At 51.8% G+C, this 26,554-nt stretch overlaps 2 protein-coding genes across 2 annotated transcripts; one reads left to right on the plus strand and one right to left on the minus strand.

The window, feature by feature from the left end:
• The first annotated feature begins 18,457 nt into the window (after positions 1-18,457).
• LOC123404231 lies at positions 18,458-19,604 on the plus strand. The gene has a single exon (XM_045098146.1). It carries the CDS (start codon positions 18,725-18,727, stop codon positions 19,250-19,252), a length of 528 nt encoding a protein of 175 aa, XP_044954081.1. The 5' UTR covers positions 18,458-18,724; the 3' UTR covers positions 19,253-19,604.
• A 2,625-nt stretch (positions 19,605-22,229) lies between these two features.
• Positions 22,230-25,633, minus strand: LOC123404230 (tyrosine-sulfated glycopeptide receptor 1-like). Its single transcript, XM_045098144.1, has one exon. The coding sequence runs from the start codon at positions 25,558-25,560 to the stop codon at positions 22,474-22,476; it is 3,087 nt and encodes a 1,028-aa protein (XP_044954079.1). The 5' UTR covers positions 25,561-25,633; the 3' UTR covers positions 22,230-22,473.
• Positions 25,634-26,554: the final 921 nt, after the last annotated feature.

The raw sequence follows: 26,554 nt of genomic DNA on the forward strand, positions 1-26,554 counted from the left end.
TCAACTCGCCGCCAGCCTTGACTTGACAAAATATCAGGCGGCTTACGATGACAAGAATAAGAAAATCTGCCCGCCAACCTTCGTGGTGACCAACCTTATCCCTCGGCGACCCAAGAATCCCTTTGACTGGGAAACAGACCTGGCATCAATCTTGACCGATGAAGACGATTTTGCCTCTTTGTCCAGATGCAATTGGGTCTTGGGCGATTTACAAATCGAAGCTGGTCAGAGCTCACGCCAGAACTTAGCGGAATAGGTTTTCCTTGAATTTGGCCCAAGAGCCATGTAATAGTCAGTACTATCTTTTGATGACATCTTCTGCAAAAAACCCTTATACCGTTTTTGAGGCGGTTTTAAAATATTTTGTTAACCCTTATCAGAATCGCCTGAAATGCTCAACCCGCCAAGGATGAAAACCTTGAACACATTATCTGTGAAAATAAAAGAACCACAAACAGTTTCAACGAGTAAGCAATGAGGATAAAAATTTCCAAAGTCAAATCATAACACGAGCAATTTTGTTTGGCTCATACGGTCGCGACAGGGGGGGGCGAGTCAGAAAGCTCGTGCACCCACCCTTAATGCAGGTTTCGTCGGCTCATACGGTCGCGACAGGGGGGGCGAGTCAGAAAGCTCGTGCACCCACCCTTAATGCAGGTTTCGTCGGCTCATACGGTCGCGACAGGGGGAGGCGAGTCAGAAAGCTCGTGCACCCACCCTTAATGCAGGTTTCGTCGGCTCATACGGTCGCGACAGGGGGAGGCGAGCCAGAAAGCTCGTGCACCCACCCTTAATGCAGGTTTCGTCGGCTCATACGGTCGCGACAGGGGGAGGCGAGTCAGAAAGCTCGTGCACCCACCCTTAATGCAGGTTTCGTCGGCTCATACGGTCGCGACAGGGGGAGGCGAGTCAGAAAGCTCGTGCACCCACCCTTAATGCAGGTTTCGTTGGCTCATACGGTCGCGACAGGGGGAGGCGAGTCAGAAAGCTCGTGCACCCACCCTTAATGCAGGTTTCGTCGGCTCATACGGTCGCGACAGGGGGAGGCGAGTCAGAAAGCTCGTGCACCCACCCTTAATGCAGGTTTCGTCGGCTCATAAGGTCGCGACAGGGGGAGGCGAGTCAGAAAGCTCGTGCACCCACCCTTAATGCATGTTCTGTCGGCTCATAAGGTCGCAACAGGATGTCATGAAATTGCTCTTTCTTTTTCTTAAAGAAGAAGCCCCCCGAGTTAGGGAAACATTATATTATTCCATAATAAAAAACTGAAAAACTTACAAAGCATGGAGTTTTAAGAACTCAAGTGTAATAAGGCCGCAAATGGGCAATATTCCAAGGGCGAGTTGACTCAGCCCCCGTAGTCGGTCGATCAGACCGAAGATCCATCAAGTAGTAAGAACCATTGCGGAGGTTCTTGCTGACAACGAAAGGTCCTTCCCAAGGGGGCGAAAGCTTGTGCATGCCTGCCCGATCTTGTATCAGTCGAAGCACCAAATCGCCTTCCTGGAAGGTTCGACTCTTCACCCGGCGACTATGATAACGCCGCAGATCTTGCTGATAGATCGCCGAACGAGCCGCTGCTAAGTCACGTGCCTCTTCCAAGGCGTCCAAAGAGTCCTGACGCGCCAGCTCGTTGTCCTGCTCCACATATGCGGCGACTCTAAGAGAATCATGCCTTATGTCAGTAGGGAGGACGGCCTCTGCACCATAGACCAAGAAGAAAGGGGTGAACCCCGTGGACCGATTCAGGGTGATTCGGATGCTCCATAATACCGAAGGTAACTCCTCCACCCAACATCCTGGAGTCCTTTCCAGGGGAATTATGAGCCGAGGTTTGATCCCTCGCAAAACTTCCTGATTTGCCCGCTCGGCCTGTCCGTTTGACTGCGGGTGAGCAACCGCAGAGATATCAAGCCGGATATGTTCACGGCGACAGAAATCCAGCATCGCTCCTTGGGACAAGTTAGTACCATTGTCTGTGATGATACTGTGCGGATATCCAAAACGGAAAATCAGCTTCTTCTGAAATTTTACCGCAGTCTCCGCGTCGCAAGCCCCAACTGGCTCCGCCTCAATCCACTTAGTGAATTTATCAACCGCCACCAATAAGTGAGTTTTCTTGTTGGAGGACATCTTAAAGGGACCGACCATGTCCAGCCCCCAGACCGCGAAAGGCCAAGTAATGGGGATCATCCTCAATTCTTGAGCCGGCACATGAACCTGTCTCCCGTATCGTTGGCACCCCTCACACCGCCGTACTATATCTTCTGCATCTGCGTGAGCCGTCAACCAGAAGAAACCGTGTCGAAAGGCTTTTGATACCAAAGAACGTGACCCGGCGTGATGTCCGCAGTCTCCAGAATGGATGTCATTAAGGATCGTGCATCCTTCCTCGGAGGAGACGCACCGCTGAAAGACCCCTGAAGCACTTCGTTTATATAGCTCGCCATTAATGATGACCATGGACTTGCTACGCCGAACAATCTGGCGAGCCAAAACTTCGTCAGTGGGTAACTCGCCACGGGCAAGGTAAGCTAGATAAGGAAGAGCCCAATCCGGAGCGATATGGAGAGCCGCCACAAGCTGAGACTCGGGATCTGGTATCGCCAATTCCTCCTCCGTGGGTACAGTCACGGACGGTTTATGCAAGATATCCAAGAAGACATTAGGGGGGACCGATTTTCTCTGTGAGCCGAGTCGCGAGAGGGCATCAGCTGCTTCGTTGAGTCGCCGATCAACATGATCAACCTGGTATCCATGAAAATAGCCCGCCACGTCAGATACGGCTCGCCTGTAAGCCGCCATCGTAGGATCTCGAGAGTCCCAGGTGCCCGAAACCTGTTGCGCCACCAGATCTGAGTCCCCAAAACATCTGACTCGGGTTAGGTTCATCTCTTTTGCTAGTCGCAAACCGTGGAGCAGAGCTTCATACTCTGCCGCGTTATTTGTACAAGGGAACATGAGCCGGAGGACGTAGCAGAACTTATCTCCTTGAGGGGATATCAACACCACACCAGCCCCCGAGCCCTCCAACTGCCTGGATCCATCAAAATAAATAGTCCAATAGGTAAGGTCAGGGCGATCTTCCGGAGCCTGAAGCTCCGTCCAATCATTGACGAAATCAACTAGTGCCTGGGACTTGATGGCCGTGCGGGGGGTATACTGAATGTGATGTGACCCAAGTTCTATCGCCCTGTTGCCTCGCGGTTTTGGATGACGTCGCCGAGGGGCGCGGAACTGACCACGGTGATTGGGTGTTCTTGGAAATAATGTTTAAGCTTCCGACTCGCCATGAACACCCCATAGACCAGTTTTTGCCAATGGGGGTATCGTTGTTTGGAGAGAGTTAACACCTCACTGATAAAGTACACCGGGCGTTGTACCGGGTATTCCTTTCCTTCCTCCTTTCTTTCGACGACCACAGCCACGCTGACCGCTTTGGAATTCGCGGCGATATACAGGAGCATAGGCTCCTTTTCAGTCGGGGCCGCCAGGACTGGCGGGTTAACCAGTTGATGTTTCAAGGCCTGAAGTGCCTCGTCGGCTTCCTCTGTCCACACGAATCGGTCAGACTTCCTCAACAATTGATAGAGCGGAATCGCCTTTTCTCTGAGGCGGCTTACAAAACGACTGAGAGCCGCGATACAACCCGCCAATCGCTGAACTTGGTTAACATTCGTCGGCTTGCCGAGGGAGGCAACCGCTTCAATTTTGTCCGGGTTAGCCTCGATGCCGCGCTCCGATACCAAGAAACCCAGTAGTTTTCCCGCAGGTACGCCGAAAACGCACTTGGTAGGATTTAGCTTCATCTGATATACCCGTAAATTATCAAAGGTTTCCTTAAGGTCTTCCAGAAGTGTCTCCTCCTGGCGGGTCTTGATCACAATGTCGTCAACATAAGCATGGACGTTGCGGCCAATTTGGCTGTGAAGACAATTCTGGATGCAACGTTGGTAAGTCGCCCCTGCGCTCTTGAGCCCGAACGGCATGGACACATAGCAAAAGGCCCCGAAGGGGGTTATGAAAGCAGTCTTTTCTTGATCTTCCACATCCATTTTGATCTGATGATAACCTGAGTAAGCGTCCAAAAAGCACAATCGTTCGCATCCCGCCACCGAGTCAATGATTTGGTCGATGCGGGGAAGAGCGAAAGGATCCTTGGGGCAAGCTCTGTTGAGGTCCGTATAGTCAATACACATACGGAAAGTGCCATTCTTCTTGAGTACTAACACCGGGTTAGCTAGCCATTTGGGGTGAAAGACTTCCACGATGAACCCGGCGGCTAAAAGACGGGCGACTTCCTCTCCAATCGCCTTCCGTCGCTCCTCGTTAAACCTGCGGAGGTATTGTTGGACATGTTTGCATTTTGGGTCAATATTAAGATGGTGCTCAGCGAATTCTCTCGGTACACCCGGCATGTCAGAGGGTTTCCATGCGAAGATGTCCCGATTCTCACGGATGAATTCGATGAGCGCACTTTCCTATTTGGGGTCCAGACCCGTCCCAATGGTAAACTGCTTGGATGAATCGCCAGGGACGAAGTCGACTGTCTTCGTGTCATCCGTTGGTTTGAACTTGAGGGGCGACTCGGAATCTGTAGTCGGTTTCTTGAGTGGTGTCATGTCCGCCGGGTGAACATTGGCCCGGTGGTTCTTGAGCTCTTCCGCCGCGCAGGCGACTTCTGCGTAGGCCGCGTCTCCTTCCTCACACTCCTTTGCAATCCTTCTATCTCCGTCGACCGTGATGGGCCCTTTAGGACCAGGCATTTTGAGCTTGAGGTAGACGTAGCACGGGCGGGCCATGAAGCGAGCGTAAGCCGGTCGTCCGAACAGCGCATGGTATGGGCTTTTTAATTTGACCACCTCGAAGACCAGAGACTCCGACCTGTAGTTCTGTGCAGTTCCAAACGCTACTGAAAGCCTGACCCGGCCAATCGGATAAGCGGATTTGCCCGGGACGATGCCGTGGAAAATTGTGGTTGAAGGCATCAAGTCTTTCTCTAATAGATTCATCCTCCAGAAGGTGTCGAAGTATAGGATATTAATGCTGCTGCCGCCATCCATCAGTACTTTCGATAGAGTGTAGCCCGCCACTTGGGGAGCCACGACCAAGGCCAGGTCGCCCGGGTTATCTATTCTCGGCGGGTGATCCTCTTTGCTCCATGTTATGGTCTGTTCGGACCAGTGGAGATATCTGGGAACTGCCGGCTCAATTACGCTGTACGCCCGGTGATTTACCTTTTTATCACGTCTGCAAGCATTAGTGGTGAAAACATGGTATTGCCCATTACTTAGCTGTTTAGGATTGTTGCGGAAGCCCCCATGGTCATCCTGGTCCTGCGGAGCCCCCTGCGGGGGCGGCTGCTGGAAGACTCCTGGCGGGTTGTACCGCCGGTGGTGGTGCACCGGGTATTGGCCGCCGCCTGGCTGCGGCCCCCCGTGAGCCTCTTGTTCGGGAAAACCGCCGAAGGGGTTGTGCCTTTGGTTGGGCGCGGCGAGTTGGTCTTGGCGACGGTTCGGGTTTTCGCTCTGGCTCTTCTTGATCGCCTCGGCCCGAAATTCCCGCATCACGAAGTAGTTCTCCCAGGAGTGGCCCGCCGGGCCGTCGGCCGTGGCGTGGTGCGGGCAAGGGCCTTTGAGCAGCTCTTCGTAGTTACGCGGTCTTTTCCCGCTGAAGCCTCGATTTTTCTTTTTGCCATCATTGGCGTTGGTGTTGGCAACCAGATCCGAGGGCTTCTCATGCGGCCTACGCTTGCCGTTGGTCCCCTGGTTATGACGGTTGCGGCCTTAGAGGCGGGTATGCTTATTCATTGAATCGCCCTTCTTGGGCGAGTTACCCTTACCATCCTCGCCGGGATCCTTGGTATCATCAGCTTCGGCGTACCTAGTGAGGGTATCCATCAGCTCGCCCATATCCTGAACTTTCCGTTTGAGTCTCCCCAGCTTCTGGACCAGCGGTTCGTAGTGGCAGTTGTGCTCGAGGATAAGCACAGCTTGCGCTGCCGTGATGCCATCCGATGAATGGATAATTTCCGCGACTCGCCGTGACCAATGATGCGCCGACTCATCCGGGCGTTGCACGCAGTGTTGTAAGTCGACGATAGTCATCGGTCGTTTGCAGGTTCCCCGGAAATTTTTGATGAAACGTTCCTTTAACTCGGCCCAGGACTGGATAGAATTGGGGGGTAAATTCTTCAACCAAGTGCGTGCCGATCCCTCGAGCATCATGGTGAAATATCTGGCGCAAACCGCCTCGTTTACGTCGAGCATGTCCATGGCGATCTCATAGCCCTCGATCCAAGATGTTGGTTCGAGGTCTGGTGTGTAATTAGGCACCTTTCTTGGTCCTTTGAAGTCCTTGGGCATTCTTTCGTTTCGAAGGGCCAGGGACAAGCAGGGCACCCCAACTCGCCCTTCGGTCCCCGCGGGAGGAGTCTGAGCCTCTTGAGTGTTGGGTGGACCTCCGCCCGGCGGGTCCCGCTCGGGCGGGTTGTCCTGCGGGAGGTGTCGCGGAGCGCTGTTTACGGCTGGCTGATCCTCCGGCCAACCCCTGGTATAGCTCGCCTGGGGGTGGAGTGTAGCCGTTCGGGGCTGTGTGAGAACTGCGTGTTTTGGACCACCGCTGTTTTCAACATCTCAATGGCGTTCCTTGCTTCGATCTCAGCTGGGGTGTTGCCGTGGATCGGGAGGGACTCCAGATGGCGAGTTACGGCAAGCACGTTATCCACCGGGTTAGAGAAGTGGCCTCGGGGGGTACGGAAACGAGGGATTTGACCCTCAGTCGGCTGAATCGGCGGATTAGGAGGGCGGCCCATCCCTCCTACTGGAGCGGCTCCCATCCCGGGCGTTTGGGGAGTGTCGAACAGGCGAGTCGGATTGAGATCATGGGGCAGGCGTCCCTGGTGCCTCCGCTGATGGACGACGTCGGATGCGTGCTGCTGTCTTTCGAGCCGCCAATTGTCGGTGTTCAATCGCATCCTTTCGACCGTAATCTGGGCCTGTCGAGTTTCCATCCTGGCGGACTCCGTCTCAGCATCCTGATGGGCCTTTGCCACCGCCTCCTTCAGTTTTGCTATCTCCGCATTTATCTCTCCTTGGTTCTCTGGCGTGAGGGGCGTTGACATTAGTCTTGTGATTTCCGCCGCTAAATCCACTAGGACTGCTGACGCACTTCTGGACGTCCCGCCGGTTCCATCGCCCCCGGCGGGGTTCGGTGCGGGTTGAGTCGCCCCAGCCATGTAGATGGCGATCTGGCGGCGGGTTCGATCGAGGACTTCCGGATCCATGGCCAATGACAAGCCCCCAAGACCGTCTCCGTGGAGGGACTGGATGGAATCGGAATCGCCCATGGATGACTCGTCGTCAGAGTTGACGGGGGTGATCTCCTGAGCCGCCGCGCGCTCTGGCTCCTCCGACCCCTGTGTGAAACCCACAAAGACCGGGCGGGTCAGATTCCGGGTTATGACTGGATGAACGTACCTGGCCGGCTCGACGATGTCGGAGGAGGTGTCCGGCTCAGGAACGGATGACCTGATCATGCCGATGAAGACGTTGATCTTGCCGAAGGGGACCCTGTAGCCTGATTCGAGAGAATTTGCTTCAGGTCCCCATCGCCGGTTGTCGATGTAGGCTATGCCGCCTCGGCTCCAAGTCATGAGCGCCGCCACATAACTCCCAGACCCTGGTAGGGCTCCCTTTGAGAACTCAACTCCACCGTGCGCAGGCCCCACGGTGGGCGCCAACTGTCGTGGTTTTGTCACGGCAGATGTCCTCGTGAAAGGACTTAGTACTGGAGCCATCGCACCTTGGTGGCGACTCAAAGGGGTTAAGCGGGAGAGACACGGCGATTTACCCAGGTTCGGCCCCTCGAGAAGAGGTAATAGCCTACGTCCTGCTTTGTGTGTATTGATGTGGATTCGATTACAAGGGAGGCGTAACTCGCCCTAACCTAGCACTCGATGATTTCTAACCTCTCTCTCCCCCTCCAGACTCGCCTTTATATATAGGTAGAAGCCTTAGGGTTTACAAGAGTCCCTTCCTTTTTACAAATCGTGACCACTGCGGTCTCTAAGTCGCCGTCTTGTCGAACCCAGAGTCCTTTCATAAATCATAACCATCCTGCAACTTCGAACCGCCCGGGCAGAGGCCCAACTAGCCTTAAAGGATGAATCGCCTTAACAGTAACCCAGCCCATATTTGGCGGGTCACAACAGCAGGCAATATCCCCAACAGTATGGGTATATCTACTTGATGAAGCACAAATCTGAGACATTTGAAAAGTTTAAGGAATTTCAGAGTGAGGTTGAGAATCAACGTGACAGAAAAATTAAATGTCTACGATCTAATCGTGGAGGAGAATATTTGAGTCACGAGTTTGGCACACACCTAAGGAAGTGTGGAATCGTTTCACAACTGACACCGCCTGGCACACCGCAGCGCAACGGAGTGTCTGAACGTCGTAATCGCACTTTATTAGATATGGTACGATCTATGATGTCTCTCACCGACTTACCGCTATCATTTTGGGGATACGCATTAGAAACTGCAGCATTCACTTTAAATAGGGCACCGTCTAAATCCGTTGAGACGACATCGTATGAACTATGGTTTGGCAAGAAACCTAAGTTGTCGTTTCTTAAAGTTTGGGGCTGCGATGCTTATGTGAAGAAACTTCAACCAGAAAAGCTCGAACCCAAAGCGGAGAAATGTGTATTCATAGGATACCCTAAGAAAACTATTGGGTATACCTTCTATCTTAGATCCGAAGGTAAAACCTTTGTTGCCAAGAACGGATCCTTTCTAGAGAAAGAGTTTCTCTCGAAAGAAGTAAGTGGGAGGAAGGTAGAACTTGATGAGGTAATTACACCCCCTCTCGAACAGGAAAGTAGCGCAGCGCGGGAAGTTGTTCCTGTGGCGCCTACACCAACTGAAGAGGAAGTTAATGATGATGATCATGAAGCTTCGGATCAAGTTACTACTGAACCGCGAAGGTCCACAAGGGCACGCTCCGCACCAGAGTGGTACGACAACCCTGTGATGGAAATCATGTTGTTAGACAACGGTGAACCTTCGAACTATGAAGAAGCAATGGCGGGCCCGGATTCCAACAAATGGCTTGAGGCTATGAAATCCGAGATAGGATCCATGTATGAGAACAAAGTATGGACTTTGGTGGACTTTCCCGATGACCGGTGAGCCATAGAAAATAAATGGATCTTCAAGAAGAAGACTGATGCAAACGGTAATGTACCGTTTACAAAGCTCGACTTGTCGCAAAGGGTTTTCGACAAATTCAAGGAGTTGACTACGAAGAGACTTTCTCTCCCGTAGCGAAGCTGAAATCAGTCCGAATCATGTTAGCAATTGCCGCCTTTTATGATTATGAAATTTGGCAAATGGACGTCAAAACAGCGTTCCTTAACGGGAACCTTAAGGAAGAGTTGTATATGATGCAACCAGAAGGTTTTGTCGACCCTAAGGGTGCTAACAAAGTATGCAAGCTCCAGCGCTCCATCTATGGGCTGGTGCAAGCATCTCGGAGTTGGAACATTCGCTTTAATGAGGTGATTAAAGCGTTTGGGTTCATACAGGTTTACGGAGAAGCCTGTCTGTACAAGAAAGTGAGTGGGAGCTCTGTAGCTTTCCTCATACTGTATGTGGATGGCATATTATTGATGGGGAATAATATAGAGATGTTGGAGAGCATAAAGGCCTATTTGAACAAGAGTTTTTCAATGAAGGACCTTGGAGAAGCTGTATACATATTAGGCATCAAGATCTATAGAGATAGATCGAGACGCCTCATAGGTCTTTCGCAAAGTACATACCTTGACAAGATATTGAAGAAGTTCAATATGGAAAACTCAAAGAAAGGGTTCTTGCCAGTTTTGCAAGGCATGAGATTGAGTAAGACTCAGTCGCCGACCACGGCAGCAGATAGAGAGAAGATGAGTTCTGTCCCCTACGCTTCAGCCGTGGGCTCTCTAATGTATGCCATGCTGTGTACCAGACCTGATATAAACCTTGCCATAAGTTTGGTAGGGAGGTACCAAAGTGATCCAGGTACGGAACACTGAACAGCGGTCAAGAATATCCTTAAGTACCTGAAAAGGACTAAGGAAATGTTTCTCGTTTATGGAGGTGACGAAGAGCTCGTTGTAAAGGGTTACGTCGACGCTAGCTTCGACACAGATCCGGATGACTCTAAGTCACAGACCGGATACATATATGTGTTGAATGGTGGGGCAGTGAGCTGGTGCAGCAGCAAGCAAGAAGTCGTGGCAGCATCTACATGTGAAGCGGAGTACATAGCTGCTTCAGAAGCGGCTCATGAAGGAATTTGGATGAAGGAGCTCATCACCGACCTTGGAGTGGTTCCAAGCGCGTCGGGTCCTATAACACTCTTCTGTGATAACACTGGAGCCATTGCCATAGCCAAGGAGCCCAGGTTTCACCGGAAGACGAAGCACATCAAACACCGCTACAACTCCATCCAGGACCATGTCCAGAGTGGAGTGATAGATATTTGTAAAGTACACATGGATCTGAATATTGCAGACCCGTTGACTAAACCTCTTCCACGAGCAAAACATGATCAACACCATAATGCTATGGGTGTTCGATACATCACAATGTAACTAGATTATTGACTCTAGTGCAAGTGGGAGACTGTTGGAAATATGCCCTAGAGGCAATAATAATATGGTTATTATCATATTTCCTTGTTCATGGTAATCTTCTATTGTTCATGCTATAATTGTATTAACAGGAAACAGTAATACATGTGTGAATGAATAGATTACAATGTGTCCCTAGCAAGCCTCTAGTTGGCTAGCTCGTTAGTCAATAGATGATCATGGTTTCCTGATCATGGGCATTAGATGTCATTGATAACGGGATCACATCATTGGGAGAATGATGTGATGGACAAGACCCAATCCTAAGCATAGCACTAGATCGTATTGTTCGTATGCTAAAGCTTTTCTAATGTCAAGTATCTTTTCCTTCGACCGTGAGATTGTGCAACTCCCGGATACCGTAGGAGTGCTTTGGGTGTATGAAACGTCACAACATAACTGGGTGACTATAAAGGTGCACCACGGGTACCTCCGAAAGTGTCTGTTGGGTTGGTACGAATCGAGATCGGGATTTGTCACTCCGTGTGACGGAGAGGTATCTCTGGGCCCACTCGGTAGAACATCATCATGAGCTCAATGTGACTAAGGAGTTAGTCACACGATGACGTGCTACGGAACGAGTAAAGAGACTTACCGGTAACGAGATTGAACAAGGTATAGGTATACCGACGATCGAATCTCGGGCAAGTTCTATACCGACAGACAAAGGGAATCGTATACGGGATTGATTGAATCCTTGACATCGTGGTTCATCCGATGAGATCATCGTGGAGCAAGTGGGAGCCACCATGGGTATCCAGACCCCGCTGATGGTTATTGGCCAGAGAGGTGTCTCGGTCATGTTTGCCTGTCTCCCGAACCCGTAGGGTCTACACACTTAAGGTTCGATGACGCTAGGGTTATAGGGAATTGTTATACAAGGTTACCGAAAGTTGTTCGGAGTCTCGGATGAGATCACGGACGTCACGAGGAGCTCCGGAATGGTCCGGAGGTAAAGATTGATATATAGGACGGATGGTTTCGGATACCGGAAGTGTTTCGGGCATCACCGGTAACGTACCGGGACCGCCGGGACCATCGGAGGTGGCCTCGGGGGACCACCGAAGGGGGCCAACGACCCCGGGAGATAAGGTGGGCCAAGTGGGGGTGGGAACCAGCCCCTAGGTGGGCTGGTGTGCCTCCCCACTCAGCCCATTGCGCAAGGGAGAGAAAAGGCGGGGGGGCAAACCCTAGGCCAGGTGGGCCTAAGGCCCACCAGATGGTGCGCCACCCCCTCCTCCCCCCTCTGGCCGCCGCACCTCCCATCTGGGGGGGCTGCCGCACCCCTAGGGTGGGAACCCTAGGGGTGGCACCCCCTCTCCCCTCCCCCTATATATATCGGGCACTTTTGGCCATTGAGACACACGGTTTTTCCCTCTCACTCGGCGCAGCCCTGCTCTTCTTCCTCCTCCTCTCCGCCGGTGCTTGGCGAAGCCCTGCCGGGAGACCTCGTCTCTCCATCGACAACACGCCGTCGTGTTGCTGGAGTTCTTCCCCAACCTCTCCCTCCTCCTTGCTGGATCAAGGTGCGGGAGACGTCACCGGGCTGCACGTGTGTTGAATGCGGAGGTGCCGTTGTTCGGCACTAGATCGGAATCGCTGCGAGTACGACTCCATCAACCGCGTTCTAGCAGCGCTTCCGCTTAGCGATCTTCAAAGGTATGAAGATGCTCTTACCCCTCTCTCGTTGCTGGTCTCTCCATAGGAAGATCTGAATATGCGTAGGAAAATTTTGAATTTATGCTACTTTACCCAACAGTTTCACCGGCTTCGCATCCCGTCGCACGTGAAGTTTGTGCTCGGCGTACTTCCTCGGAACACCCGGCATGTCCTTGGGGGACCATGCAAAGATGTCCCGATTCTCACGGAGGAAGTCGGCGAGCTCGCCTTCCTATTTGGGGCTGAGGCCAGCCCCGATGGTGACGCACTGCTTCGGGTTGGCACGGTCGAGTGGGACCTGCTTGGTCTCTTTAGCCGGCTTGAAAGAGCCCTCGCCGGCCGATTGGGACGGAGGAGAAGGAATCGCCGGCTGCTCGGTAGCCTGGGCCACGAGCCGGTCGATTTTCCGCTTCTCCTCAGCAATCACCATTGCGTCGGCGAGGCGGCTGCTATGTTGGGCGCACTCGAGCGACTTCTTGTAGTCGCCAACAACAGTGATGATGCCCTTGGGACCCGGCATCTTCATCTTTAGGTAGGCATAATGCGGAATAGCCATAAACTTGGCCAAAGCCGGTCTTCCTAGCAGCGCGTGATACGGGCTACTGAGGTCCACTACCCCGAACCATATGGACTCTCGACGGAAGTGGGCTTTGTCGCCGAAGAGGACGTCCAGCTGGATCTTGCCGATAGGCGAGCAGGACTGCCCAGGCACGATGCCATGGAAGACAGTACTGGTTGGTAGGACGTCCGCCTCCTTGAGCCCGAGCTTGAGGAGAGTGTCGAGGTAGAGGATGTTGATGCTGCTGCCGCCGTCGACCAGCACCCGGGAGAATCGGCAGGTGAGCCTCTTGGAGGCGAAGGTGGGGTCGAGGACGAGTGCGTATGATCCCGGGTTGGGCATCACCGCAGGATGGTCCACCCGGCTCCATGTGATTGGTTTGTTAGACCAATGCATGTACTAGGGAACCGGGGGGACTGTGGCGTTTACCTCGCGCCGCCTCTGGCGCAGGCTGTGCTTGTCGTCGCCTTCGCTGGTGAAGACGACGAACACTCCGTCTTGATGAGGGTAGTCGTCTTGGTGGTGACCGTCGTCGCGAGGCGGTGGCGGCGGAGCCAGAGCGTGGTTGGGAGCTAGTGCACGAGGGGCCGCCTGCGCACCTGGAGGAGCCGGCAAGCCATCTCCTTGCGACAGCCGGCGCGCAAAGCTACACTGTCGAAGGGTGTGGGTAGACGGGTGCGCCCTAGAATGTATCTTGCACGGGGCGTCGAGCAGCTGCTCGAAAGACTGCTTGGGCAGCCAGTTCGTGTTGCTCCGGTTGGGACGCTTTCGTGGAGGGCCGGCTTGAGGAGCCGACGCTTCGCCCTCCACATTGGCCACCAACTTGCTGTTGGAGCGGGGATCTGTCTGATCCCCCTTGCGCTTGTAGTTGTTCTGGCCGCCTCGGTTGTCCCCAGCAGGCTTGGGAGTAGCCGGCATAGGCACAACCTTGTCTGAGGCGGTCACCTTGATGCGCATTGCAGAGTCGGCCGTGGCGTATTTGTCCGCCTTGGCCATGAGCACCGCCAGAGAGGTGGGCTCGGTGCACATGAGCTTGTGCTTGAGGAGGGTGCCGTCTCGGCAACCGTCGATGAAGTACTGGATGGCTTGTAGCTCATGCACCCCCTCGCAGGAATTGCAGAGCTCAGTCCACCGAGTGACGTAGTCGCGAAGGGGTTCGTCGGCCTTCTGGACGCACATGGCCAGCTCGCGGGGCCGGCCAGGGCGCTTGTAGGTGCCGATGAAGTTGCAGACGAACGCCTCCTCGAAATCCACCCAGGAGTTGACACTGCCGGCCGGGAGGCTATTAAGCCAGGTCCGGGTCGAGCTCGTCAACATGAGTGGCACGTAGCGGACTGCTACGCGCTTGTTGCCCCTGGCGATGCCGACAGCCGTGGTGTAGTCAATCAGCCAGTCCTCCGACTTGGCCGTGCCGTTGTACTTTGGCGTATCCCGAGGTAGGGTGAAACCTCGGGGGAATGGCTCCCCTCGGATCCGGGGGCCGAAGCATGCCGGACCGACAGGTCCGTCTTCCTCTAGGAGGGCTGACTAGGCCAGGACGATGAGATGCCGGCGGGCGTCCCGCTCTTCCTGGGTGGCGTGAGCGCCAGCCATGGTGGCGAGAGGGGAGGCTCCTCGTGAGCCGGAGACGTGGGTTCTCCGCGGGGGAGGAATCCCACACTCCGAATCGCCCTCGTCGCCTCCGCGACACAGGCCCGAAGTATGCTTGCTCTGGCGCTGAGAGCGCTGGTCGGGGCTTCCCTCGCCCGTCCGGCCGGAAGGGCGATGCGAGGAAGATCCTTCTGCGTGATGCTAACCGCTAGGGTTGCGGCGTGCCCCGGAGTTGGGTCCGGGGGACTCTGACTGAGCATGACTGGGGTCAAGCTGGGCGTGTAGCTGGTTGGCGGCGTCAAGGAGGTCCTTGACCCGCTTCTCCTGGAAAGCGCGCTCCTCGCCTTCCAGGCTTGCCATCTCCTCCATGGCTGCCTGCGCCGCTCGCATGTTGGCCGCAGGAGTCTCGTAGGTGGGCAGATCACCGCCTAGAACCTCGGCGATGAACCGGCCGCGACCGCGGACCGATCCGAGCCGGCTAGGGGCCTCGAAAATCGGAGTGAGGCCGTATGCGGAGTTATACTCGCGCTGCGTAGCCTCCAACCGACGTTTTGCCGAAGCTACGGCGATGCCCTCCTCCAGGATACGCTTGCGAGCCTCCTCCAGCGAGGCTCGAGCGTAAGCAGGGTTTGCGGAAGTGGTGACAGGTGTCTTCACGCCGGCGATGGCGTCCCGAAGAGTATCAACGGTGGCAGCAACGGGCTTGCCAGCGCCTGCGGAGGCCTTGCCGGGAGCCGTGCTCGTGCCGACGCCGATAACCATCACATCCACGGTGTTGGAGACGGCAGCAACGTGGTAATGGGGTGAAGAACCCCACCGACGGCGGAGGGCCGTCGAAGATGAGGACGTTACTGGGATAAACGTCGTGGGCAGGCATCTCAGCGATAGAGAGCCTGCTGAAGCTGGCGCAGAGTGCCTCAACGTCGAAGTCCTCGCCAAAGTAGCGCGGGCCGTCATTGAGACGCAGGTCGCTGAAGAGAACGTCGAGGTTCTCCATAGTAGCGACGACGACGCTTGGGAGTGCCTTGTCATCAGAATCTTCGTCCGAATCCGCATGGCAGACGGGGACGTCGATCATCATGGGTGTCGCCTCGTCGAAAGCGGGCTCCACGGGCATGCAAACTGATCCGGACGCGATGCATCCGGTGGTGTAGGTGCGGGGCCCCGCCCAGCGCGTAAAGCCTGCCGATGTCGCGATCGGCCCCACGGTGCGCGCCAAATGTCGGTGAATACTCACAACATATGCCATAGGTAGGCTAAAGTCGGTGAGAACCAAAGGGACAAAGGTGGGCGCTGGGAACGAGGTTGGTACACGCATGGGACGCACGATGTACCCAGGTCCAGGGCTCTCCGTAGAGATAATACCCCTAATCCTGCCGGAGTGTTTGATGTATATGAACAGAGTACAATGTCGCTCCTGGAGCTGTGTTGGGAGGAGGAAGAGGGGAGCAGCCGACTCGTCTCTACCTCTCTCTCTGTGGTTGGTGAATGTGTTGTGTCGAATGACTGGTGAATGATCGGCCCCCCTGCATGGAGGGCGACCGGGGGGTTTTATAGACGAACCCGCCAGCCTACAATATGGATAAAGGGTACAAGTGTGGGACCCGGCTGGCAGCCTCGCCGGCTGGCCAGGGGCCCACAGGAGTCTTGTCTTGTCGTTGGGGGACCCGCCGGCTGCATGGTCTCAATTTCTTGTGGGACCCACCGGCTGGCCAATGAGGCTCTCGCGTAAGGTTGACGCCGAGCACGCGATGTACGTCAAGCGTCGCCCCGCGAGATTCTTCATGGGCAGGTAGTACAACCGCCTCCACTGTTTCCCACGCCGAGTGCAGTAATGGAGTGGGAGTGTGACGGTCCGACACTATGCTAGGTGATGGATCAAAGCTGGGGTAGGTTAGCGGCGTGGCTGCCGACGCTCGTACCTGCTGGGCGCCCCGATCCAGTACCTTTGCTGACGCGTAGCTACCTTTAATCATGAGGTCTTATCCTGACCTACGATCTGATGTGACATGTGATCCTCGGCCAGCTAACCTGTTTGGCCAGCCGGCTTAAGTGTGGCCGCCTCCTGCCCAGTACGGCTCGCGGGACCAGGCCGGCTCCGAAGAGGAGGCTGCCTTGATTCTAGCCGGCAGGGGTTGCCTGGCTGGCCAGAAAGATGGCCGCCTCGTCCTCTAGCGGGCAGGTGATGCCTAGCCGGCCAGAAGACTTGGGCCTTGGGAATCTTCATACGTTCATGTCCATTGGGCCGGAAATGAAGGAATAGGCTTGATGAGCCTACCCCGGGGTTATCCCCCCGACACCACCGTCCTCTGGTTCTTCCCCTGGCAAATCGACTCGCGCAGGATCCAGCCGCTCGTCTCGTTGCTCTCCGGATCCGCATCGCTCCAGGCTCCCAGATCAAGGCGGTTCCCAGTACGCGACGCGGCTCCTATCAGAGACTCCAATCTCCAGTCTTCCGCTCCAGATCGAGGTCTCGTTGCTCTCCGAGATCAAGGCGACTCCCCCCATCGCCAGATCGAGTCCTGCTGTCTGACGCGGTTCGTTGACTGAGTAAAAAAATGTCTGCTTCATCCGGCTACGTTGTTGTTCCTCGTTGTCCCGTGATCGTTGATGACACTAATTACACCGAGTCCATTGGCTTCATGCGCATTCACATGCGTGGCATCCGCCTATGGGGTTTTCTTTCTGGCGAGGTCTGTTGTCCGCCATGCCCGGTTCCTTCCGTGGCTCCCACTCCGCCGACCCCACCGGCTCTTCTTGCGGATGCTCCTCATGCCGCAAAGGATACGGCTAAGCTTGCTGATGAGGCCGCTCTCCGTGCTTATGATGAGAAGGTTTTGACTTATGAGGAGGCTCTTCAGACGTATCATTGTGCTCTGTCTGCTTACACCCAGTGGTTTGATGATGATGCTCGTGCTGCAGCTGTTCTCACTGCTAGCGTTCTGCCTCGGTTTGCCTCTGAGTTTCTGGGCCTTGCGCGCTGCTGTGCAGGATCAGGTTATTGCTTTTCAGTATGTGCCTTCTGAGTTACAGTTGGCGGATTTCCTGACGAAGGCCCAAACTAGAGCACAACATGGCTTTTATCTCTCCAAACTCAGTGTTGTTCATCCACCATGAGTTTGAGGGGGTGTTAGAGTTATAATATAAGTCATGTACCATTTTGTATTTATCCCAATATATAAGGGGTTTCCTGCATATAGTCCACCACCTGTACATGTATATATACTGGCCTATGGCTTCATGGGAATACAAGTTGTTTTCCTAACACTATTTAGTACTCCCTCTGTAAACTAATATAAAAGTGTTTAGGTTACTAAAATAGTGTTCTAAATGCTCTTTATATTCGTTTAGGGAAGAAATAGCATGTATCAGTGGATTTTGTTTTTGTTTTTTAGAACATGTAGATCAGTGGATTTGTGCATGTTATTTGTTAGGTACTATATAGTGCGGACTGAAGAACATAAGAATCTTACTATTCGGTTTGAACAAATTTTCACATCAATACGTCCACACGTAGTCAAAATGTACTACCTTCGTCACGGTTTAGAAGGCATAGTTAAATTTACGTGCATTTTCACAATAGGCCAGGCACGACATGGGCCGGGCCCGGCACGGCCTAATCGTTCCCGGACCAGGCACGAGCACGCCATGGGCCGTGCCTGGACTGCCACCCCCAGCCCGCGTGCCAGCCCGACACGACACGATTAGGCAGCGAAGGAGCGGGGGGAGCGGGGCGTCGGGCCGGAAAGGCCGAAAGGGCGTCGGCAGGGCAGGCACGTGGCCACGTGGGTGGGACTTGGGAGGCTGGGAGCGGGGGCTCGGGGTTGCGGCCTGCGGGGCGGGAATTTCGATTTGGGAAACGTGAAAAGGGCGGGAGCGGGGGATGCGCCGCTGCGGGCGGGAATCGGGAAACGGGAAGGGGCGGGAAACGCGGCCAGCTGACGGGATCTGTGCGGGAGAGGGTTAGAGGAAAAAAACAGCAAACCCATCGCGGGCCGCCGTGCCATAGCGTGCCGCGGGCCGACCCGATTAGGCCACGTGTCGTATCGTGCCTGACACCATTACAACGGGTCGGGCCGGGCCGGGCCGTTTGGCCAGGTATGAGTGCAGTCGCTCGAGATGAAAATGGTAACTTTATCGAGGCTGCATCATGGCTCTTTTTCCTCATGTCTCTAGCATTGACTCAACGGAATTAACTGCACGCAGGCCCGCGAGGGAGGAGCCCGCCGGGCAGATGGGGCATGCCGGTGCGCCGTCGGCGTCTTCCCCCACCGAAGGGCAGGTCGGGCCGCCGCCCAGAACTCCTCCAGCAGCGGCGGCGCCCGCGAGACCGGAAGTTCCACCGGATCCCCCCCTCGTCCTCTTCCTCCTCCGCCCAGTCAGCCCACGAGGACGACGACCGCGAGAAACATAGCGTGGGACCGCCGCGCCCAGCTGCGGCCATGGTCGGAGACGCGCCGGCGGCCAGCCCCGCACCCCGCTCCGGCAAGCGAGGACGCAACGCGCGGGCCAGTCACCCGACGGCGCAGACGCCGTTCAAATTTCAAAATCCTGCCATCTTGATCCCCCTTGCTCTGTGGAGTAGTGGTAGAGCGGAGCAGATGCAGCTGGTGGTGGCGCTGCGCACCGGGAGGAGCGGACGACGGTGGCCAGAATCAGGCCACCAGCGACGAAGACGGACCGATGGGGTGGCCCAAGCGCGGCCTGGAGGAGGCGGCAGCGAGATGCGCGGGTGGCGGCGCTGGGCACTGCACGGAGAGACGTGGTAAGGGGTATGAGGACCGCGGCGGCCGTACTATGGAGACCCTAGCGCCGCCAGAGCTTGGCCATGGCATGCTTATCCCTTGTGCAGTTTGTTGTGTGGTTTTAGATAAATTTTTGTTTTCGATGTTATCTTTCAACATTGTTTGGGAGAAGCCAACGAGGTCGCACATACTTTAGCAAAATTTTCCTTTAATTCTAGTTCCTCTTGTGTTTGGGATTCCACCCCTCACTTTATTTCATCAATGCTTCTAAGCGATCTCTCCATTATTTGATGAATAAAGTCTTTTGATAAAAAAAATTAGATAAAAGTAATTAAAAACACAATAAATAAATGGAACAGAAAGGCAAAACAAAAAAGGTTTGACTAGCGAGCTGCGCCGCATAAGGGCTCTCCCATGCGGCGGCTCCTTAAACAATCGGCTGGGCCGATTCTCTTTGATGTTTAAAATTCGAAAAGTTATATCTACAAAACCGTTAATTCAATCGATGATCCGTTTTCACCATTGACTTTCTCGCGAGGAGTTCTTCGAAACTAGATCCCATGTCGACATGTTCTGACAATTATTTTTTTCGGTTCATACTTGCCACATTTTTGACCCCACTTACCATATTATTAACCACTTACTTGTCTGGGAAAAATAACTTGATTGCCATTTTTTTAATGTTGTTTCGTATAAAGCTTTATAGCAGTTTCTATAATGCATGATATAAAAAAGCATGTAATAGGTTGTGTTTGCCAATTTAAATATGCTAACTTGTCGTATTTACATACAACTTTATCAGAAAACTATTTTATGTGCTTGTTAGTGTTCACTACGCCGAGTTATCATATTTACAAACGATGACCAAAAAAATTCGTGTGGTCATCAGTTTTAAATATGTTGAATTGTCATATTTTCGCACGTAGTCGCCTATAAAAAGTTGTTTGTGTTTGCTAGTTTGATTATGTCGAGATGTCATATTTATATGCAATTTCCAAAAAATAGGACGATTAAATTATTTTTTATCACACAAGTAAGTACTTACTAATATGACAAGTAGGTGCAACAAATGTGGTAAGTACGAGTAAAAAAAAGTTGTCAAAACATGTCGACATGGGATCTAGTTTTGAAGATTTCGTCAAAACAAAGTCAACGACGAAAACAGATCATCGATCGAATTAATGGTTTAAGAGATAAAAGTTTTTTGAATTTCAATCATTTAGAGATGAATCATTGCATGCATGCATGGGAAAAGAACACAATGCATGCTTCCGTAGCCGCAGCACGGTGATGCCGAGATGAAGCGCTGTTAATTAGATTTTTCCAAAAAAAATATACTGTACACAACCTAGAGAAGCTAGCAGTCTGACCTAGTTGTGCGTGAATGGCCGGGCCACCCCACACGGACGTGCGGAGCTCCCTTTCGCTGTATGAAACAGAATTGCATCGCCATCGCTCCTCGCTCTCGGCGTGTCGCACCTGCACCATTCTCACCGAATGACAGAAGCGCCTCCACCTCCTCCTCGCACGCTGCCGTTCTTGCTCCATTCCATGCGCACGCTGGCATCTATTCCTCTGACGCAATGCCGGCCTTTTGTGAGAGCTAGCAAAAGGCTCTTAATCTTAGTTTCATGATATTCTTGACAATTGTATTGTGTAATGATGAATTAGCCAACCTGAATAGTATTAAGACTCACATTTATGATTCAAAATATGTGGAACCATCCATGTGCGGGTAGGAGTCCTCGGCATATGTCATACGGTTCACCATCCACATATCAACTTGCATTTTTCCATTCAAAATTCGAAATCACTAATTAAGAGGCATTTTTTTTATAAAAGGTCATTTCGCCATCCTAGGTTGTGCCAAGTGTCATATCGCATGCGCACCACTTATAGCAACGTGAGAATTTTCCTTTTTTGATACCGGGTTATTCAAAATATTTTATCTTTCAAATTGTGTGTCCAAATCTCGAACCGTTTTCACCGTTGGATTCCTTGTGCCGAGATTTTAATAAATAGATCCCATGTTAATAGATTTTGATGACCTTTTTTCATGAAAAAACAGACAGAAAACCAAATCGGAAGCACAATTTTTTCCTTTTTCCAAGAGGCACGCCTGTGCCCCTCGCGGAAGAAAATCCGTGTCTCTGACCAAAGAAATACGTTTTTTTCTATTTACGCGAGGCACAGCCGTGCTTCTCGCTCGCAACTCCACCATTCTCACCGGAAGACGGAAGCGCCTCCTCCTCGCTCTATTCCACGCGCACGCTGACATCTATTTCCCCGACGGCCGACGCCACGCAATGCCGTCCTTTTGTGCTCGGGCAGCAGCGCGCCCAGGCCCGGGTGTCTTTTCTTTTCTTGGACGGCGATGGTTGCCGTCGAGAAGCCGCCTCGGCTCTTAGAAGAGGCTTCAGAAGCATTCTGATGCGTATGCGTATACGCCGGAGGAGGAGGGGCGAGCTCCTATGCGATTGCAAGGCCGTGGTTTCTTGGCCACGTGCCCACGTGAATCCTTCCACATGGTACGTACACTACTCTTCTACTTATTCTACTACTGACTTTATTCTCTTGCGCGTGCTCACTTATATGTATAAATTCGCCTCCAACCTATGCTGAATTTTCTTACCAAAGGTGCTACCATAAAAAGAGAATAAACTGTAAAAAAATATGCGAGTTAGGACAAATTTTTGAATTAGACCATAGAAAAATAAATAAGCCATGCATTTTTATGCTCACATCACACAACATCTGCACTTCAATGGGAACCATTTTCAATGCTCACAGCATATGGTATCTGTAACCATTTTTAATATTTCCCTGGCATATCTAACGCCCCATGCCTGTGAAACTTAAGTATATCTCTATCTATATGTATACTAGTTTAAGAAACACAGGAAAATTACTCCCCCCATCCAAATTAAATGACGCAGCTTTAGTACAGCTTTGTACTAACTGAAGCTCTGCGTCATTTAATTTCGATCCTACGGAGTAGATGAATTTTGTAAATAAAAAAAAATCTTAAACAAGTGCCTACAGCTCAAAATGGCAACCTGTTAGCCTCTGTCCAAAGTACCGAAATGGCAACCTGTCAGCCTCTGTCCAAAGTACAAAAAAAACTCTAGGTTTATCACAAGTACCAGTTCTAGTGAAACTTCGAATGTTACATGCACATCATGCACGAAAATACAAGTCTATATATCTACATATGTTGTTCATTTAATCTTGGCTGATCTTTGCATCTATGGGCCAGCTTCTATACTGGCCAGGGAGGAGACTACTTCTGTGATAGCTGGCCTTCTGAATTGATTGTTATCAACACACTTGCAAGCGGTTTCAAGCACTTCCAGCATTTGCTCTTCATATCCTCTTCCTCCAAGTGTTGGATCCAAGACTTCAGTCTGCTTACCCTCAGACCTCATCTCTAGTACCCATGGGACAAGTTCTTTTGATGTAGACAGGACTGTAACAGGCCTCCTTCCGGTGAGCAGCTCAAGCAAGACTACTCCAAAACTGTACATATCACCTCTCAATGTAGCAACCCATGCTTGCCCATACTCGGGAGGGATATAACCCATAGTGCCGACCAACTCAGTTGTAACATGAGTTTTGTCGGGAAGGATCAATCTGGCTAGCCCAAAATCTGCAACATAAGCTTTAAATTCTTTGTCCAGCAGGATATTACTGGATTTGATGTCACGGTGGACAATCTGAGGCTTGCAGATATCATGGATATAAGAAAGGCCCATGCTTGCTCCTTGTGCTATCTTGAGCCGCGTCGGCCAGTCAAGAAATGAGATAGCATCATCATACCTGTTATGCAGCCAATCGTCCAGGCTACCATTCTCCATATAGGAATATACAAGGAACCTCGAGTTTCCCTGGACGCAGTAACCCCACAGTGGTACAAGATTTTCATGTTGTGCCATGGAGAGTGCATCAACCTCGGCACTGAACTCCCTTTTCATCAGACACATTTCACCGTTGAGCTTTTTTATTGCCAGCTTGGAGCCATCAGGTAGCTCTGCCTTGTAGACTAATCCATAACCTCCGCATCCAATGATATTCTCCTTGTCAAAGTTATTTGTGGCTTCCAAAATGTCAGCGAATTTGAGCTTGGTTCCTTCTGTCTTCCCTTGTGGCATCCGCATCACCACTAATGTTTGCTCTGAACTGGAGTAGAACGAAGTTTCTTCAACATCTCCATTATTCTCCCTTCTATTTCTTATTCTAACGCCATTTATCCTGATAAATACAATGAGCCGCCCCAGCAACAAAAGAAGGGCGATGCCTCCAAAGAACACACCAAATGCAATCACAAAAACAGCCATCTTATCTCGTGGTTTTGTGGTCTCTTTTATGGATGATGGAGGTATCAAAGCTGAATCACATTTGTGAGTTAGCACAGAGACACACAGCTTTGGATTCCCACTGAAACTAGAATTCTGAAATGTATTAAACTGGCCTCCAGATGGAATAGGTCCTTCTAGGTCATTGTTTGAAATATTGAATGCCGAAAGGTAGTTCAGTCTGTTGAGCGAAGCTGGGATAGCACCTGTGAGATTGTTGCTGGACAAGTCTAGTACCTGCAAGTTTATGAGGTTGCAGACTGATTGTGGGATCTGTCCAGATAACTTGTTGAAGCTGAAGTCAAGTACAGCAAGCACTTTCAGCTGACCAATCTGTGCGGGAATCACGCCTGTCAAATTGTTATTGCTTAGATTCAACACTGCTGGGAAAGATGTAACCACACGGTATTGAAGTGCTGGACCATTATAAACAGGCAGCTCAAAGACCGTTGAATCCAATTGAGTTGCGTTATCAATTGATTTTAGCACTGGCATCTCGGTTAAGGTTAATGGGATTTCTCCTGTAAGACTATTGCTTGACACATCCATATAGAAGAGATGACTTAGAGAGCTGATCCAGCCTGGTATTGGCCCAGTGAGTCGATTGCCACATAAAAGTAGCATCTGCAAGTTTGCAGCCCTTGATATCCACACAGGTATTCTCCCAGAAAATTTGCAACCTTGTATATCGAGAACCTGAAGATTGCCAAAACCATCAATTGTTTCATCCTGTGAGAGGATCTCTCCCCTAAAGTTGTGCCCAATAAGCAGTGTTGTCAGGTTTTTGCTGCTCTTAAGGATCTGAAGTGCATTTGTAATGTTTGTGAAATTGTTTTTACCAAGTGACAGGAAGGAGAGGTGCTTCAGATTTGCTATTCTCGATGAGAGCTGCCCATGTAGATGGTTCTTAGATAGCCGCAGCGCTATCAGATTACTGCATGAGTATATGCTTTCTGGAACTGTACTGTTGAAGTTATTGGACCAAAGATCTAAAGTTTTTAGATTGCGCAGGTTGGAGAAATTGACCTTGGTAAGTTCTCCACTGAAGTGATTGCTCTTGAGGTCAATTATTAAGAGATTTGTGCAGTTGCTCAGAGCAGATGGCAGCTCCCCTGACATGTTGTTATTGGCCAAATGGAGCTTCTCCAATTTCTTGAGCTTTCCTATAGAAACTGGAATCTTGCCAGTGAAGTTGTTGCATCCAAGAGACAGGTATTCCAACGAGGTTGCATTGAAGAGTTCATCTGGGATTGCTCCACTGAGTTTGTTGTATCCAGCCCCGAGCTCTCTCAGCCTGGAGCAATTACCAAGACTTGGGGGGATTCTGCCACTGAATTCGTTGAAACACAGTTGAAGCACAGTGAGGGATGGTGAGGTACTACAGAGTTGAGTTGGCATCTGCCCAGTAAAGCTGTTGTTACTGGCATTGAGTGCCATCAAATTCACCATTGCTTTCCATGTGGTGGATGGAAACTGTCCTGTAAATGAGTTGCTGGAGATGTTTAGTACCTGTAGAGGCCGGGCAGGGGTTGGAGATGGCAGTTCCTGGAGCGTTCCATTGAGCTGGTTAAAGCTGACATCAAGGACAGTAATGCTCCTGGACGACATCAATTCCGGTGGCAGTCCACCGGACAGCGAGTTGTGGGAGAGATCAACGTACTGCAGTCCGGTGAGGAGCCCAAGGGACCGTGAGATGTGCCCCTGGAGGCCCTTCGAAGGCAGCAAGACAGCGGTGACCGTCCCATGTTGCCAGCAGGTGATCCCTTCCCACTTGCAGCAATCCGTGCCATTCCGCCATGTAGCAGAGAGGCCACCGTCTTGTGAGAGACCGGCGAGGAACTGTAGAAGGGAGCCCTTCTCCTGCTCCGTGCATGAACTGCTAGGAGAGGCCAGGCAGATGAGCAGCACAAGTGCGAGGCCAAGGGAAGGTATGTGGTATATCTTGCTGTGTGTCTTGTCGGAAAAATGGAGTGTCCGCATGGCTATGGCTTTGTGGTGAAACTAGCATGGGAACCAGAGCTTGAGTTGTGCACTGGCTGGATAAAGCATCTTCCTTAGCCCATTTGTTCTGTCCCTTGTGCTCATCACGAGCCCACCAGCTGCTTCCCAGTTCACACTTCACACTGACGTTTCAGTGTTCCACTATTGGCTTCCTGCTATAATCAACTGACAAGTCAATTGCCCGATCTTCCCCCAACACCTTCCGTACAAAAGAAAACTCAACTGTAATTTCGTGCTCATCCTTGACTCCTCAATGAATTCTTACAGCGCTTCTTACTTTACTTGCCCCGACATCACTTATCTTACCGGCTTCACTAAACAAATCTAACCTCTAGCCACTAGCACTTAACTTACTTTTACTTGCCCTGACATCCTTTAGATTTTGTGTGAACAGGAAAAGGCATCTTTTGAAAAAGAAACAGTTGGTGAAGATTTGCAGAATATTCAGCCGGCGAGATGGTACAATGGCGGCGATCATTTCCCGAAACCGCTTGCGATCGGGAGCAATCATCGGCGTCTCAATCAGGGTGTGGACAAGACCAAGTGGAGGACAAGAAGAAGTGCATTTTTGTTCCTTAATGGACGGGGTGGATGGTTGACCTGCTGGGTGATCATCTCTTCTCTCTTCCATCCTCTTGATTTACTTGCCCTTGTCACGCGAGCTTTGTCTGATGTTTACGTTTGCTGGTTGTCGTCTTAATTCGGAAGCGGTTCAAGGTAAGCTGGGTAGCGTGTGAGCTCTGGCAGCTGGTTGATCGCTTGTCTCTGATGCTTGTCAGCTTGTGACTGTGGGAACGCTTGTGCTGTGTGTGGACATGGTCATTTGGAGCCGAACCATGCATTAGTTACACGAGTAGTTTTTAATACTTTGTTTTGTTGAATAATTAGTGTTAAGAATCACATTTATTTTTGTGTAGACCGTGTCATTATTATTTCATGTACTCCCTCCGTTCCATAATATAAGTCTTTTTAG

This window comes from Hordeum vulgare, chromosome 6H (genome assembly GCF_904849725.1).
Source record: "Hordeum vulgare subsp. vulgare chromosome 6H, MorexV3_pseudomolecules_assembly, whole genome shotgun sequence".
Classification (NCBI taxonomy): domain Eukaryota; kingdom Viridiplantae; phylum Streptophyta; class Magnoliopsida; order Poales; family Poaceae; genus Hordeum; species Hordeum vulgare.

Bases quoted from the DNA above. Each gene is read 5' to 3' on its own strand.
- LOC123404231 (XM_045098146.1), top strand. From the start codon at position 18,725: ATGCCGGTGCGCCGTCGGCGTCTTCCCCCACCGAAGGGCAGGTCGGGC.
- LOC123404230 (XM_045098144.1), bottom strand. From the start codon at position 25,560: ATGCGGACACTCCATTTTTCCGACAAGACACACAGCAAGATATACCAC.